Raw genomic sequence first — 16,703 nt, 5'->3', positions numbered from 1 at the left:
CAGAGAGTGGGACTGGAATAGCAGGGGGGCAGGTCCTGTCCCTTCCTGCACCCCCACCCCTCCATCACTACAGCCCTGAATCATGGGAATGAGGAGCGGGGCGTCTAGAGTAATGGGTGTGGCTGGTAGGTGATATTAAGCCCCAGTGCCTCTTTTTCTAGGAACTTTTAAGGGTGGTCACACAGCTTGCTCGTGGTTTTTCTTTGAAGAAACTGCAGATCTGAGCTGCTGCAGGCCCTGTGCCTGACCTGTGCTGCTTGACTGTGTCACCAAAGCCTCCTTTTCTCCTCCAGTGCCTTCAGGAAAGCTGGATGCTTGGTGGAAGATGAAGCCTGGAAAGGCAGAGAAGGGAACAGAGGTGCAGCTGCTGTGGAAGGTGAGAAGGGGGATCATTTTGCAAAATTCAAGTGACCAATCTATGCAGCCAATTTAATGCAGCGGTAGAGCGCATCAGGGTCATTTGTGGCAGATTATGTTGTTGCCAATCTGCCACCATCCCGCGAATCCGTCCTGAAGATGCGCATTTTTGGAAAGTCCTTTTACTCTGTTGCTTTCTTAAATGCAGCTCCAGAGTGGTTCTGCGGCAGTGTGCTCTGTCCCCTTGCATTAAATCCTGGGCATGCCTCTGTGGCCTGAGTGGGTCGCCCCTTCGGAGTGATGCAGCACTTTGCTTTTTCCATTCCCAGATAGCAGCCGCTGATTCATTCATGTCTTCCCTTCGGAACAGTCCCCCGTGCGTGTGATTTTCCGGTGTGTTTGTGGGGAGGAAGAGAAGGCATAGTTCAGGCTGGGGAAGCAGAGGCGGCAGCAGCTGCCACTGCTGACTCTCCAAAGCGCTTGCAGTGAGAGGCCACTGCAGCCCTTTCCCTCCGTGCAGGGCCAGGGCCTAGGCGCCTCCTGGCTGCCTGCCTGTCAGTCTGTCCCTGAGCTTCAAGATTGCTGGTTCACAGTCGGTGGATGCAAGGAGGGGGAGAGGTGTAGGGTAAACGGTCCGACATTACTCATCTCTCCCATTAAACTTCCCTGAGCAGAGGAGCATGGAGCGGGGCAAGAGCAGGCCCCTCTCACTGGCGGAGCAGCATCTGTGGGGTGGACGATGGTCACTTCTCCAAGTGGGACTCTGCCCTTCCAACTGCAAAGTGAGGTGGATTAAAGTGCAGTTTGACCTGTGAAAAGCAGGTTTTAAGGTAGTGTTTACCCGGCATGTTTTGGTTCGTGTGCCTGGGACGGACCAAAAGCAATTTCCTGGAAATCCAGATAATACCGGAAGTGCTTCTCCTTCCGTTTCCATGTAGACTCCGCCCAGGCAAAATCCATTCCTTCTATTTGTGTCTCCCATCGTCGTGAGTGCAGGTGGCTGATCCCAGGCTGTCTGTTCCCACCCCAATTTGACCATGCACTTTTACAAAGGACCTCGTAGCCCTTATGACGAGGCATGAAAGCTGCGGGGTGGGACTTCCTTCCAGTGGAGCGCAGAACTCCCTCGTCTCTCCCACAGCTCGTTGCGAGCAGATTAAGGCGCCACTGAACACAGGAGAATTTACTTCTGAGCAAATGTGCACAAGATTGCACTGTGGAGCTGCAAGCCTAGACACACATGCCAGAGAAGAGGTGCCACTGAATGCAGCAGCATTTACTTTCAACTAAACATGCACAGCACTGTACTGCATATTAGGCAAAACAAACAGCTTTGCATCATGCATTTAGGTTGCAGAGTCTGTCCACACCACTAGGATTTTTTTGGTGTAGGACAGGAGTGGGCAATTTGTGGCCGTGCAGATGTTTTGGCCTACAACTCCCATCAGCCCTCCCCGTTGGTTATGCTGCCTAGGGCTGATGGGTGCTGTAGCCCAAAACACCTTTAGGACCACAAATTGCCCACCACTGCTGTGGGATCTGGTGGGTTGGGTTAGGTTGGGTTGGTTTTGTTTTGTTTTTTTAGCACACAAAGCATAAGTTGTTCCCCCAGCAGCTTGGGACAGACACAGCTGTGGCTGTCTTCTCTCTGCTGCAGCCTTAAACCTGTTCAGCTGTCAGGTGCTTCCAGACAGATGGAGGTCGCTGCGCTGCTGCTGGGCTGCAGTGCCTGTCTTTCCCTCCTTAACAGGTTTTTGCGAAAAGGCAAAAGACCAAAGAAGCAGCAGTGGGAAAACACAGGAAGGAATGGAATAGATGGCAACATGCCTGAACCTCCCATAAAATGCTGAGTGAGGCAGGGCCAGCGTGGTGTAGTGGCGAGAGTGTTGGACTGGGAGTCGGGAGATCCGGGTTCTAGTCCCCGCTCGGCCATGTAAGCTCGCCGGGTGACTTTGGGCCAGTCACAGGCTCTCAGCCCAACCCACCTCACAGGGTTGTTTTTGTGAAGATAAAATGGAGGAGGAGGAGAATGTAAGCCGCCTTGGGTTCCTTAAGGCGGAGAAAAGGTGGGATATAAATGTAATAACTAACTAACCAACCAACCAACCCACCCATGCCTGGAAGCCCCCTCCCTCCCAGGGGTTCACTACCAGAGAAGGGTTCACCCAGAAAATGTTCACTACTAGGGAATCCTCAAGCACCCTCAGCAGATGACAATTACAGGATTATTTCATAGAATCATAGAATAGTAGGAGGCCTACAAGGCCATCGAGTCCAACGCCCTGCTCAATGCAGGAATCCAAGTCAGAGCATCCCTGACACGTGGCTGTCCAGCCTCGTCTTGAACGCCTCCAGTGTGGGAGAGCCCACTTCGGGTGGTGTTGGGGTGGGGGAGCCACAGAAGTTAAACTATTATAAAACCATTAGTGTGTGTGGGCGGCGAGTGGAGTAGGGAGGAAAAGGGTAATCTGCCTGTCTTCATTGGGGATTCTGTGGAAGCTGGTCAGAGCAGATTCTAGGTACCATGTTTGATTTATAATCAACCAACATTCCTTTCTGAATTCTCTCCTTGTCATAAAGCCTATGAAATCAAATGAGACCCATGGCAAAATCCTGGGTTACTGGGCCACACTCAGCACCAGGCCACACAAAGGGAAGCCCTTCACTCTCTGCAACACCACAGAGCTGCAGTGCACTTTCTCAGTGCCCTCTGGAACGCGGAGAATTTATCTTGCGGCCTACAACTCACAAGGTGCAGCCGAACCCACCGAAGTCCTCTTGCTGGAGACGAAAGGTAAGAGCCTGCTCGGTTTGGGGGTGGCCCCTCTGGAGATGTGTAAGCATCTCTTGCTGTACAATCGCTGTCTCACAAATAGGAATGTATCCGCTACCAGCAAAGTGCCCGGCTCCGCTGTTTCCCTCTGCAAGAACCTGGGGCCAGTGGCTGAGTGGCGGCAGCAGCAGCGAGATTCAGCATTATCAGTGGGGAAAATGGACACGTTTTGTAGGCCATGTCAAATGGAAGCTGAGGTCACGCAGGCTGTGTGGCTTGGGAACAGCGGGACTAATAATCCATTTAAAAAAATTAAGCAGATTTTGTAATTTAAATCTATGGCACTCTACCAAATGTATTGAGAACCATAGGAAAAAACCCTTTTTGAGGACAAGCATATAAATATGGGACAATATTTGCTATATTCATTGTTATCCTGGGCTTGATCCAGGGGGCCAACAACAGGCAAGTCCCCAGAGGTGCCCCCCTGGCTCCAGGAGAGCCACCCTGTCCATCACCAGGGGAGGAGTCTGCTGTGCCCACGAGCTGCTTTGGCTCTTACTTCTACCCCCACTCGCTATCTGAGCTCAGTTCTCAAATCAGGAATGCTTATTTTCTATGAAGTGCTTTAAATTGTTTTTAAATTTTGTATGTTAAAGATTTTATATTATGTTTTTATTGGCTTATATTTGTGGCTTGTAATTTTTGTGAACTGCCCAGAGAGGTTTGGCTATTGGGCAGTATGGAAATGAAAATAATAATAATAATAATAATAATAGGCAAATGGCTTAGCCAAAGCAGCTTTCTGTAGTAGTATACATCTTTTCTGATACATTTTTTATATCTGTATCTTTTTTTTTATGTACATGACTTTGTGAGGGTGTAGCTCTGAAAAGCAGCTTAGAAATACTTTGAAATTAAGACACCAACAAGAACACTTCTTTTTTGTCTTATGAAACTAAACTGCTCTGCCCAGTAACTAAATACCCGCTACGGCTCCTGGGAATATCTGGGCCCACCACTGAGCCTGTAGGCAGATGAACGCGCACGGGCAGGCACCATGGGCTGCTATGAGCAAGCTGCAGTCTGGATGCTTAGCTACAGGGTCTTTCACAGGGTGTGGGTAGGACTGGGGAATAGAAAAGGAGGAGAGGTGAAACGAAAAGAAGGGACTTTTTTCTTTCCAAAGAAATAGACCCTCCTAAAGAATGTAAATTTATTTTGTTCAGTTCGACTGATTAGCATTCTTTCTAAGGAAAGGTCTGATGTACCAAGGGGAAACTTGATTTGAGGCAATGCCTGCACTCTTGAATCAATTATCTAAATTGGCCTTTTTCTTGGTGATTAAGGCTGCAATCCTTAATGCTTGCTTGGGAGTAAACCACATGAAACTCCGTGGTACTTACTTCTGGGTGGATTGTGCTGTCAGTTGTCCAGCCTGTCTCTCAGCCGTGAGTGTGCATTGTCAGCGTACTGGGGCCATGTAAAACATGGCCTGCGTTTGAGGGTTCCCATCTCTGGCTCAGGTTTTTTTCCCTACAGCTGACATAGCAAAAGAACATAAGATAGTTCAGTTTCCAGGGAAATGGGTACGTGGGGGGGTGGGGGGCTGATTTTAGAAGTCCTTGGAAAAGAAATGAATTTCCTTGGTTTCCCACTGCTCACCCCACCCCCGCAAGCCACCACAGCGGGTTCCAGGCAAGCCTCCAGTTTCTGCTCTCTCAGCTACTGCTCTATTTCTCTGGCATTTTCTGATACCATTTACAGGTCTATCTGTGCCTAAGATCCAAGCATCTCCTCACAATGAGAAGAGCATCTGGATAGGCTGGGATCCCCCAGGTGCACCAGCCACTGGCTACGTCATCGAGTGGCACAGGGTGACCTCTGGGGGCTCACCTGGAGACGCCGACAGTGATGACGTTGGCTGGACAAGGCTGCAGGACGGTGACATCACAGAAGTCCTCATCCAAGGTGACCGAAGTCTCCTCCACCCCTGGGAACAGCCCCTGCAGGGGACAAAGGGCGGCTCTTCCCCACAGAGACTGGGTTCACACGACACGCCAGCCTACAATGGTTTGTTTCCCAGAACAAACCGTCGTGGTTTAGCACGTCATCTGAACCTGTACTGTTCTGATTGGGGTGGGTTGTTTTTCCCGAACAACCCACCCTGATAACCCACGGTCTGCAGTAGGGTTTCTTTTACCCACGATGGGTTGGCATATCATGTGAACCCAGACATAGAATCATAGAATAGTAGGGTTGGAAAGGGCCTACAAGGCCATCAAGTCCAACTCCCTGTTCAATGCAGGAATCCAAGTCAGAGCATCCCTGACAGATGGCTGTCCAGCCTCATCTTGAATGCCTCCAGTGTGGGAGAGCCCACCACCTCCCTAGGGAATGGGTTCCATGGTCATATTGCTCTGACAGTCAGGAAGTTTTTCCTGATGTTCAGCCGGAATCTGGCTTCCTGTAACTTGAGCCCATGATTCCTTGTCCTGCACTCTGGGATGATCGAGAAGAGAACCTGGCCTTCCTCTCTGTGACAACCTTTCAAGTACTTGAAGAGCGCTATCATATCTCCCCTCAGTCTTCTCAAGGCTCAACATGCCCAGTTCTTTCAGTCTCTCTTCACAGGGCTTTGTTTCCAGTCCCCTGATCATCTTTGCTGCCCTCCTCTGAACCCTCTCCAGTTTGTCTGCATCCTTCTTAAAGTGTGGTGCCCAGAACTGGACACGGTACTCCAGATGAGGCCTAACCAGTGCTGAGTAGAGGGGAACTAGTTCTTCCCGGGATTTGGAAGCTATGCTTCTATTAATGCAGCCCAAAAGAGCATTTCCCTTTTTTGCAGCCACATCATATTCAGCTTATGATCGACAACAATTCCAAGATCCTTCTCGCTTGTAGTGTGGTTGAGCCACGTATCCCCCATCTTGTAACTGTGCATTTGGTTTCTTTTTCCTAGGTGCAAGGAATGCCAACCCATCGTGGGTAAAGGGCATTGGTCAGCGAGCCACTTGCAAGAGAGGCAGAAGCCCCTGCTGCTCTTGCTGAGCAGTGCTGGGGGGCTGGATTTCACACACCCCACTCCCGATTTTTGGCACGGGGTACCTTCAGATTCCTATAGAAGCCTATAGGAATTTAAAAGCACCATAAAAAGATCACTCATCACCACCTCAGTTTTGACAGTTCTCAAAACGAAGGCGGCTTGAGGGGTCTTTATGGGGAAGGGGACTCGATACCGGCTTGGCCTCCTGCACACCTGTATGTTTCCCAAGTGCGGCATGCAGAGGTGCCGGAGGGGCAAGCTGGTATCCTTTGGTTTCCCACTGTTGTGCACATCCACGGAAAACCGAAAAAAGAAAAAGAAAAGAAAAAAGAAAAATTTGTGCACATTCCCTGAGCTCAGGAAACAACAAAAAATATTTCCTGGTCCCATTTTTGCACAAAAACGGGGCTGGGATTTTTTGTTTTAAAAAGTGCTCTGACCATGATCAAGATGGCAATCAGAGCCAGGAAGGGGGACTTGGCAGCCCCTGCCATTATAGCAGCACCTTTGGTTTTAAAAATTAGATCCCCTCCCACCCTCTCTCTATGTGAGCAGGACAGACACATGAACAAACACGTCCAGCTTGGCTCCCTAATCCCTGTGAAATACCCCCCCCCCCCGGAAATGTCCAATGCACAGCTGCTGTTCCATTGCAGAGGGGTGCAGGGAGGCAACCTTTAGCTGTGGAAGAATTAACAGAGCCTTCAACCTCTGTCAATTCTGGATTTCTGTTGATGTGATCAAATTATGGAAATGGGTCCAGTGGGAAAATCAACATGGGCCAGGTGCTGTGGGATTCTTTCCCGTGAGAAACCACTCTGCGGTGCTGCAGTGTCCTTCCACAATTTCTGCTCTGATATAGGCATAGCTAGATATAGGTATAGGTATGGCAACTGACAAAACAAAAAATACCCACTTACCACCATAATCCTGAATAATGATACAAATAATAACATATGCTCTGCTGGAGAGCCAGCGTGGTGTAGTGGCTAGAGTGTTGGACTAGGAGCTGGGAGATCCAGGTTCTAGTCCCCACTCGGCCATGGAAGCTCACTGGGTGACTTTGGGCCAGTCACAGACTCTCAGCCCAACCCACCTTGCAGGGTTGTTGTTGTGAGGATAAAATGGAGAGGAGGAGGATAATGTAAGCCGCCTTGGGTTCCTTGCAAGAGGAAAAAAAGCAGGGTATAAATGCAATCAATCAATCAGTCTTCCACAGAGTGGCATACAGCTGCAGAGTGGCATGCAACATGAATCATAAAACCATGCCATCTTATCATTGAAATCCAACTAACAATTTCTAAAAGCCATTTCAAAAAACATATAACAGAAGTTGCTTGGAATAGAGCGAAATGAAATTTTTGCATCCGAAGTTGCCATTTCAGCAAGAGAAAACATTTCCCATTGAAAAGGTTCGGCGACTGGTGTAAAAAAAAACCAAGCACCGCCCCACTGACTGGCAAGACCCAAAGAGCATGAACCTGCGACACCTCTCTGGCATACATCTTGGAGAGCTCTCCAAGGCCAGGGTGCTGTCAGACTGAGGGCTCCTAGGGCTACCCATGAGAAGGCCTTGTTCACTATTCCATCTTTTCGTCCTTGATGATTTATTGGGGAAGAATAAAGACTGAAGAAGTCTGGGGGGGGAGGGGGGACATGGGATGGCTACAAGTTAAAGATGACTCATCTGGACCCCGTATAATCTCCAGTGTATGCGGCAGGGCGATGGCATGACAATAGGGTGGCATGAGCTGGAAGCACTCCCAGTCCCATCCTCTGACGTTCCCCTTCGAGCCTGGCATCCCCTGACAACCTAACCCTTCTTCCTTCCAGGAGGCATCGAACCTTTCCAGCGGTACAACATCTCCGTCTACCCTCTCTTCAGGGACGGAGTGGGGGTGCCCCGGTCTGTGGAAACGTACAGCAGGCAGAAAGGTGTGCCTCCCATTCCAGCCATTCCTAGCAGAGCATCACCGTCAAGGTGGGGCACCTGCCAGTGGCTCACCCCCCAGCAGGGGCCCACTGACAACAGCCCCCGGACCCGCCACTCCTCTTCCGCATGGCAACCTGCCTGCTCCCCGGCTTCTCACTCTGGCCCGGACATCAGTGTTGCGAAGGGGAAGGCACACGAGGCGCCATGGCCTCCTTGCTCCCTGGCTCTCTGCCTGCCAGGCAACCAAAGGGTAGTAATGGTGATGAGAAAGAGGAGGGGGAGCAAGAGCCCCTGGTGACCCTGGCAGTGAGAGGGAGGCAGGCTCCCGAGGGAGGGGGCCACGGAGAGCAGGAGCTGCGTGGGGCTATCCTTCAGACAGCATTTGAGGGCTGGTGCCTCAGAGGAGGGGAATGCAGTTGCTTCTAACTGTTTCTCGGCATTGTTTTACCCCCAGGGGAGCGGGGAGGGGGAGCACGTAGAGGGAAAATCTAAATAGCTACCTGATTCTAAACCTTCCCCACTCCCAATACACTGTTTTGAGCCCCACAGCTTAATTTCTAACATGACAGGGGGTGGTGGTGGTGTGTGTGTGTGGGGGTAATATTTGAGTGAGTCCTAATACGAACCGTTCCTTTTGCAGATGGGGGGGCTTAGGCACTCCTGTTTTTCATATTCTAAGAGGTAGAGCTGGGAACATCTTCCAGGGGTCGCTCATAGCAAGCCTTAGTCCACATTGCCCTATGAAGCTCCAGGTGCCCCCCAGCCCCCATCGACCCTGGTCTGCTGATGGTGATACTAATGCATGGCCCTCTCTGTGCAGCTCCATCTGACAGCCCCAAACTTCATCCAGGGAGTGTCAGTAAGTCAGCAGCTGAGCTTCGCTGGGAGCCCATCCCGGTGGAAAAGCGGAATGGTTTCATCACCAACTACACCATTTTCTGGACTGGCTCCAATGAAGACATGAGCAGTGAGTTCCGTCCCCATCACATGTGACTCCTTGTGTTCCCCAGCAGAAGGCAGGGAGAAGCCCCCAAATGCTAACTCAGCGGGCAGCAGGGGCACCCAAGGCTGGAAGCCCACGGCAGATTTTCCTCAGTTAAAGCTGGCTGGAAAGAGGCATCGCTGCTGCTTGTGGCATGGACACCCGCACCGTTGCCTCTGCGATGCCGGAAGAGTATTCAGCTGAATCAGTCTTGGACTCAGATCTGGAGTAGAAAAGCAGCCAGGCCATTGGGATTTCCCCCCTCCTCATTCTGTTTCCCCCTAACGGTATCAGATTCAACACCCCATTCCCCCCACCCCCCGGTTCTCTTTCTTTAGCCTAAGGCACAAAGACTAAAGAAGGAGAATCAAAACTGTATGTGTTGTGCAACAAAGAAAACCAGAGTTTATCTACAGAACAATAGTTGTGCAGCACAAAGATATAAAGGGGCGAGGAAACAGTTTATTCAGAAATGAACCAATGCCACAGATGCTATCGGTTCACCAAAGGAAGGAATTTAGGCCGAGCAGATAAGCTCTCAGGCATACAGAACCAATGTGTTCAGTGCATGAATTATGGTGGCCTTTAATGAAAAGAAAAAGCCCCAACCACTCAGCCCCCCCGCCATTTTAGTCAAATCATATTCCCACCCCACCCCTGGTAGTCTGTGAAAAACAAGGGGCAGTCACAAAAGGCTCGTTCCCTCGTAATTCAAGCACTCGATACAGTGTTTGTAAATTATAAATAGACCATTGCTGAGTGCCACGTATAGTAAATAATATTTGCCTCCCTCATTTTAAAGAACAGTAAGAGATGGAAAGCTTTTTTTAAACTGTAAGGAAAGCACGAGCCGCATTGTATCCTGATCGCAGTGCACACCCCTGCCCCCGTTGGCCCTGTCACAGAAGAGGGCCTCCATCCTGCGTGCGAGAGAAGTGGGGACTGGAATTCCGCTCCTACGATGGGGCCTCCCGCCACCCACAGTGGTTGCAAGTACTTGTGCCAGTCAACCATGGACTGACTGCAAAAGTGCACCCTTGATTAGCCAATCAAAAGGCTTTTCATCAGGTCATCTAAGCCGGCCTTGCCCAACCCGTGGCCCACCAAACTGTGGTCCAGCAACCCCTGGAGAGCCCCAGGCTCCCCACCCTCGAATTCAATGTTGCAACCCTAACAAATACACCTCTTGCTCACAGTTTGCTCTTCCCTGGCAGCCCAAGGAAGGGCCCATTGCCTGGCCGTGGCCTGCCCCATCTCGATCCTTGTGCCCAAATCGGACTCTCTTGATGCCTTCTGCCTTTCCCCACTTCTCCTTTGATCTTGCCAAGGCTTCCTCTGCTGGCTGTCATCTGGCAGGCCACATTTGACCACCCCCCAAATCCAGCCAGGCAGCCCAGAGATCCTTTGGCCAAAGCATGGGGAGCTGTGCCCCCCACCCACCCGAGCTGCTCTTCCCTCCGTTGTCTTCTCCAGGTGCTGTTGTGAACTCCTCCGTGGATGCCTTCACCATCACACACCTCTGGCCTTCCAGGACATATAGCGTGCATGTAATGGCCTCTACAGTGGGTGGGAGTACAAATGGAAGTATCCTGACACTCCACACAAAGGCGATGGGTAAGGAAATGCACAGGAGTGGGGCTGGGAGTGGCATTAGGAGTGCCTGGCAGGAATCGTGGAAATAGAGAATGATCAGAAGACCTCTTTGCCCAAAGCCACGTGGAGTGTGTAGAATTTCCCCGGAAGCTGCCACCCTCCACCCCTCTGCTGAGGGTGCTGGGCTAAAACAGTTGCTTGTTCAGAGTCCTAGAAGCTAATGTGGGTCCCATTTCATCCCTGATCCGAGCGGCCTGCCCACATGAGCAGTGTAACAGGAGCAGGACGGGGACCACAGCAAGCTCCTCCCCAAGCTCGATGGCGTGCTGCAGCACTTCTGTGATGGCTGCTGAGATTCATGGACTTCTTTACTCATGATTTGATAGACAAATACTCAGTACAAATAAACATTTTCACTATGAAGGGAGCAGCAGCATGAAACAGATGTGATCTTGCCCTAGGAAAGGCCAGCAAGAACTATTTAGGGTCTCCCCACCACCACCCATGGTTACAGGGCAACTCCCCAAACCACCCGTATGGGCTTCTCCATCAGAGACCCCCCGCCCTGAATGCAAAGGGTGGAGCAGGGGGCCATTTCTCTCGGCACCCCCTGCTCCTAACCAAGCAGTAACAAACCCACCCGCTGCTTCCTGGGTGTCCCACCACTCCCTGCCCAAAGGTGAGTCCGGCCCAAGGGACTGCGCTTCACCCGGCTTCTCCATACTGGTGCTTTGCAGCTGCATGTGTGCAAAATTGCTCCACTGTGGCAGTTTGTTCACACATGCAAGTCATCCCTCCCATCCTGCAGCCAATGAATGAATGCACATGCACATCTGAACCAGGCCCAAATGCACACAGCACAGCACTCGTCCCCTCCCGCTCAGCCCCAAAGGTAGAGGCTGCATGCAGCCTCCGCCCGCCCAACTCCGTGATCTCTCTTCCAGATGACATGGACATCCTCTTCGTGTATACGCTCATTGGGCTGCTCTTGGTCATGATCATTGTCCTGGTTATCTGCTTCCAGAAGAGCAAAAGGTGAGTGTGGGAAGGGGCTGGAAGCTGCAGGACCCATCAGGAAGACTCTTGCCTGAAATACTGGCGAGCCGTTGCTGCCAGTCAGTGTCGACAGTACTGGGCTACATGGACCAGGAGCGGCCTGACCCAGTACAAGGCAGCTTCCCAGGTCCCTATTTAACATCTGAATGCCAGGCAATGCAGAGGAGACAAAGAAGAGGCTCAGACCCTGCCCAGAGGGCCTAAGATGGGAACTGGGGTGAAGGGGAAGAGGCCAGGGAAGTAGCGAGGAAGGGGGGAACTAGCCCGGTGGCTGTGTCAGAGGGGGAGGTAGGGCAACGCCTGGCGGGACTCCAAGGGGAGGCTTTGCTGCACTCGTGAATGTTGCTCAGGAAGAGGAAGGTGGTAGCTTAGGCTGAAGACAGCCATTCTTCAGCGGGGTGAAGCTGGCCTGATTGCCAGGGATCTGCACTCATTTATTTCGCCCCAATGTTTTCGTTGTTCCATTGCAGAATATTCTCTGTCTTGGTGCCGGTGGGGGGTTGCTGTTCTAGTCATTGGGAGAAGACACGGAGAGGACAGTGCGGGTAGATGACAATAAAGGCACACTGTGGGGAGGAGGGGTGAAGCGGGACAGGAGGAGAAAACCCTCTTTGAGAAAAGAAGTAGAAAGCGTTAAACATTATGGGCTAGAAGCTTGATGGAGGCTCAGAAAGTAGCTGGTAGCCAACACAGAAACATGAAGAGAGTACTCTGTAACTAAAAGCTTTTAGTAAATTGTATTTGTTTGGCCATAAGCCATAATGAAACTACAATACCAAGACCAGTGCTTACAAAACCGCAGGTCATGATGAGAACCCTGATTAGGGAAGTAGGATTTTGTTGTTTATTCGTTCAGTCGCTTCCGACTCTTCGTGACTTCATGGACCAGCCCACGCCAGAGCTTCCTGTCGGCCATCGCCACCCCCAGCTCCCCCAAGGTCGAGTCCGTCACCTCCAGAATATCATCCATCCATCTTGCTCTTGGTCGGCCCCTTCCACTTCCCCTAGCATCAGCATCTTCTCCAGGGTATCCTGTCTTCTCATGATATGGCCAAAGTACTTCAGTTTTGCCTTTCATATCATTCCCTCAAGTGAGCAGTCTGGCTTTATTTCCTGGAGTATGGACTGGTTTGATCTTCTTGCAGTCCAAGGCACTCTCAGAATTTTCCTCCAGCACCACAGTTCAGAAGCATCTATCTTCCTTCGCTCAGCCTTCCTTATGGTCCAGCTCTTGCAGCCATAGGTTACTACGGGGAATACCATTGCTTTCACTAGGCGGACCTTTGTTGCCAGTGTGATGTCTCTGCTCTTAACTGTGGAGGGGGCATTTAACCCTTTCCTCCCCTGTTGCAGTCCAGAAGAAAAGTCTTCCCCCAAAGTTAGTATTTGCACTGGGAGGAAAAACCCATTAGCGCCAGTGTCCTCAGTGTGTGTCTTATTTCTTGTAAATGGGGCAACTCAACAAGTAGTGGTGTTAAGTCTTCTACTGAATGGTTGTTCCCACACTGAGTGGAACCCCACTGTAACAAGCAACAGCCCTCTAAGAGGGCAGTCAGCAAAGAGCTTTGCATGTCTTTTCCCGGGCCCCCTTCAGCCACCCCTGCTGCGCACGACCCTCAGGGGCAAAAAGGTTGGCCACCCCTGGCCTAGAACCCTGGCCATCTAGGGCACCCACTCCCCAGGGCTCACCAGGTTTCTCTCTCATGTGACCCACAGGATGAAGACCCAGTTCTGGCCCAGCGTCCCTGACCCGGCCAACAGCAGCCTGGGCAGATGGGCCCCAGCGGTTCTGCAAGAGGTAATTGTGGGGCTCCTGCTGCTGCTCCTGCCCTCCATTTCCTGGCCTTTCTGGTGTAGTGGCTGCCATTTCCTGTGCTTTGATACATCTGCAGGCGGCACAGCTGGAAACAACGGAAACCTCCCCAACCGCCCCCCCGGAGCTGTGCATGTAGTGTTGGAAGGCACACGCTCCTCCCAAAGCACAGCAGCCGCAAGCCAATGGTTCATGAGTTCGAGACCTTTGCTTTGTTGGTTCAGACCAGCCTTCCCCAGCTTGGTGCTGGCTGGGGATGATGGGGAGTCCAACACATCCAGAAGGCACCAGGTTGAGGAAGTCTGGTCCAGAAGAATGCAAGTTATGTTAACCAGAAGTGCAAAGCCTTCGTGTTCAGAGGCAGTCTACCTCTGACTGAGGACTAACGGGATGAGCATCCCCACCACAGCCTGCTCCTGAATGTCCCTGAGGAAGCTGGCCACCAACAGGAAGGGAGAGGCTGACCTAGATGAGTGCTTGCTCAGTACTGCGCTTGCCTACGTGGGGATCTGCATGGTTTCCATTAACCTCCCCCCTTTTCTTCCCACCTTCTTTCCCAGGAGACCCTCTCAGCTCCTAAGGCATGTGAGCTCAGCCCTGTCATTGTTTCTGCCATCTTAGTCCTTGAAACGGATGAGAAGAAGAAGTGCTTCTCCTGCGGGAAGAGCGAGTCCACCAAGGCCCTGGAAGATGGGCCAACAGCTTCTGTCAAATCTTCTGTCCACGATGCCGATGGTGCTGTGCCAACCAGTGGCCCAGCACAAGCCGCGTACATGAATGGCACGGAGTCCGTCCAATACGCCAAGGTGCTTGGGGACAGCTACCGCCGCCAACAAGAAACGTCCCCCACCTTCTACGTGCGCTCCAACTCCACACAGCCACTGCTGGATGACACGATGCCCAGCCCAAAGCCCTACGAGAACCTGTGGTTCCACAGTGACCAGACAGACAGAGGGAGCGGCTGCACTTTTCAGGAGGGCGCCCTCTTCCTGGACAGGGCCCTGTTGGATTTCCCATTGCTTCAGGGTTTAAAAATTGATGGCGATGAAGACCTGACCAACTTCCGAAGGCTGTAGAACCGACTGATGGTGGAGGGATGCAAGTGGAGCTGCCTCCGTGGATTCTTGTGGCTTTGATTCTCCTCCTCCATGGAGGAAGCACTACCTGAGCGCTCTGGCCAAACACCCTGCCAGCTGTATTTTGCATCCCACTCTCCAGAAAGGCCAAGGCAGTGGGAGGACGTTGTGGTTGGTGTTCCCAGAGGCAGAGCAATGCCCTTTCCTCTCCCCCAGCCAAACCCAGATGAGTGAAGATCGTCAAAAGCAGCCATGCCTTTGATTCTTCTTGTTTTTTGCAGCACCTTTTCCAACTCATCCCTCCTGGGGAACTTGTGCTGCTCTGGTCTTGAGCCTGAATGGATGATGCACAGCCCATCTCAGTCCTCTCAAAGCGAAAGTGGAGACACGCACGCACACACACACACTCTTTCTCCCTCTCCTCTGTGGCTCCCTTGGTCACTGGCCTGCATGGTCTCTGCTGCTCACAGTGGCTGGATGCTGGAACACCACTCCCACCTCCCATGTTCCCGTAGAATTCTGCACATGTGGACACATGTGCATGTGCAGAAATCTGGTGCTGGACTGGAGGTGTGCCAGTGCCCAGTGATGGCTCCTAGGCTGGCAGTTCTGGAGGGAAAACCCAAGAAGCAGGGTAAACCTCAAGCTGGTATTGAATTAGGTTTATTCTTGCAGAAGAAAGAAAGTGTGTTTGTTTTCATTCTGCAAGAATAAACCTGATTCAGCTCTTGCAGCTTTCATCTCCTGGTGCTAGATTAACCCAACCTAAAATTTAATTGAGCAAGGGGTCTGTAGACCAAAAAGAAACACAGAAAGGGAATTCCAGGAGGAGGATCCTTCAAACGGACGCCCCACGAACCCCAGGACAGGAGCAGCTGCTCTCTGCAAGGTTCAGCATTGTTCTGCATGCCTTGCAGCATTTCTCAGATGAAAAAAAAGAGGGACTCTTGCGTGCCTGCAACACTCCCACCAAGCTTGCTTCCTGGCCCTGATGGCAGGCTGTGCATTTGGCACATACATGGACTAGACTCAAGATATATCCCTCCCACCCCAAAGATTAAACACCCCAGGGGATGTATGTTGCACACCAACCTTTTTTCAAAGGCATCCTCAAGTCCTGTCCCCACATGGCAAAATATGGACAAAACTGGGGTAGTGTCAGGTAGCAGAAAACAGGTACTCTTCTGGGTAAACAGGACTCATGGGGAAGTATGGGTCTGTAGTTGCTGTTCCAGCCCCCAAAGAATACAAGAATTGGATGACTTCTGAAAGTAATGTGCCTGCAAGGGCGTCCTAAGCTCTCCCAGTGCCTGAGAGGAAAGGAGCCCTCCAGCACTTCCTAAATGTGTCCAGTATTTAGTATACCTCTGCAGCCTTGCCTCTTCAAGGCAAAGATGGCCCAACCAGCAGGGCAACCAGGCTGCTCCAGGGGTGCCTCCCTCTGGTCCGCAGGCCTTGACGAGAGCACTGCTGCTGCTGGCACCTGTGCTGCTGGGTGAAACTATGAGAAAATAGCAGCCTCCTGGTCAGTCCACGGTCCTTGTTCTGTTGCTCTTTATAGGATAGGAAATGAGGAGGGGCACAGGGGCCTGTTTGCCCGGGGGCTGCCAAAAGACGTGGGCTAGCCTTCCTGGAAGGGCAGCAAGAGGAAACCAAGGAGCAGGTTGGAGGACTGAGAAAGAGAAACAGGGATGTTCTTTCTCAACAGGAGCAGGGGTGGGGGGAATCAAAGGGAATAACGTTTCTTGGAGGGAGAGCAGAGAACTCCACCCTTTCTTTTAAAGTATTGTTCCCCACTGCTGCTGCTATTTATCTTGTGTATAGAATGTTTCAAATTAAAGGTGCTTCATAATTCTTCGCCTGTTTGCCCTGACTCGGACGAAAGGCCCTTGCATTTGTCTTCCTGCATTGCAGCCAGGAACTGGCAGGACAACATGTCTCTGTAGAGTGGGAAAGGTCAGCATGCAAGTCCAAGGAACTTCCTAGGAGCACAGCAAGATTCAAGGCCTCACTCTGGCCATTTCCTTCAGGGCTAGTCCAACTCCACAACCAGCCCAAACAGTCACTTGGGGCA

The 16,703-nt window shown here is 51.5% G+C and overlaps 1 protein-coding gene across 3 annotated transcripts in view; it reads left to right on the top strand.

Annotated features, from left to right (window-relative positions):
* CSF3R (colony stimulating factor 3 receptor) overlaps positions 1-16,481 on the top strand; it is a 34,486-nt gene extending 18,005 nt beyond the window's left edge. For all 3 annotated transcript variants that reach the window (XM_084816211.1, XM_084816212.1, XM_084816210.1), the window contains exons 8-16: positions 294-376; positions 2,938-3,151; positions 4,898-5,101; positions 8,010-8,111; positions 8,930-9,076; positions 10,565-10,705; positions 11,629-11,719; positions 13,457-13,538; positions 14,114-16,481. In XM_084816211.1, coding sequence (XP_084672337.1) covers positions 294-376; positions 2,938-3,151; positions 4,898-5,101; positions 8,010-8,111; positions 8,930-9,076; positions 10,565-10,705; positions 11,629-11,719; positions 13,457-13,538; positions 14,114-14,629 — 1,580 coding nt within the window. In that variant the 3' untranslated portion in view covers positions 14,630-16,481. The remainder of the gene's footprint in view (positions 1-293; positions 377-2,937; positions 3,152-4,897; positions 5,102-8,009; positions 8,112-8,929; positions 9,077-10,564; positions 10,706-11,628; positions 11,720-13,456; positions 13,539-14,113) is intronic.
* Positions 16,482-16,703: the final 222 nt, after the last annotated feature.

This window comes from Heloderma suspectum, chromosome 10, assembly GCF_057233095.1.
Source record: "Heloderma suspectum isolate Gila_16-S chromosome 10, 16-S_ref, whole genome shotgun sequence".
Classification (NCBI taxonomy): Eukaryota; Metazoa; Chordata; class Lepidosauria; order Squamata; family Helodermatidae; genus Heloderma; species Heloderma suspectum.
The sequence above is the reverse complement of the archived record's forward strand: the minus strand, read 5'-3'. Positions and strand labels throughout refer to the sequence as shown.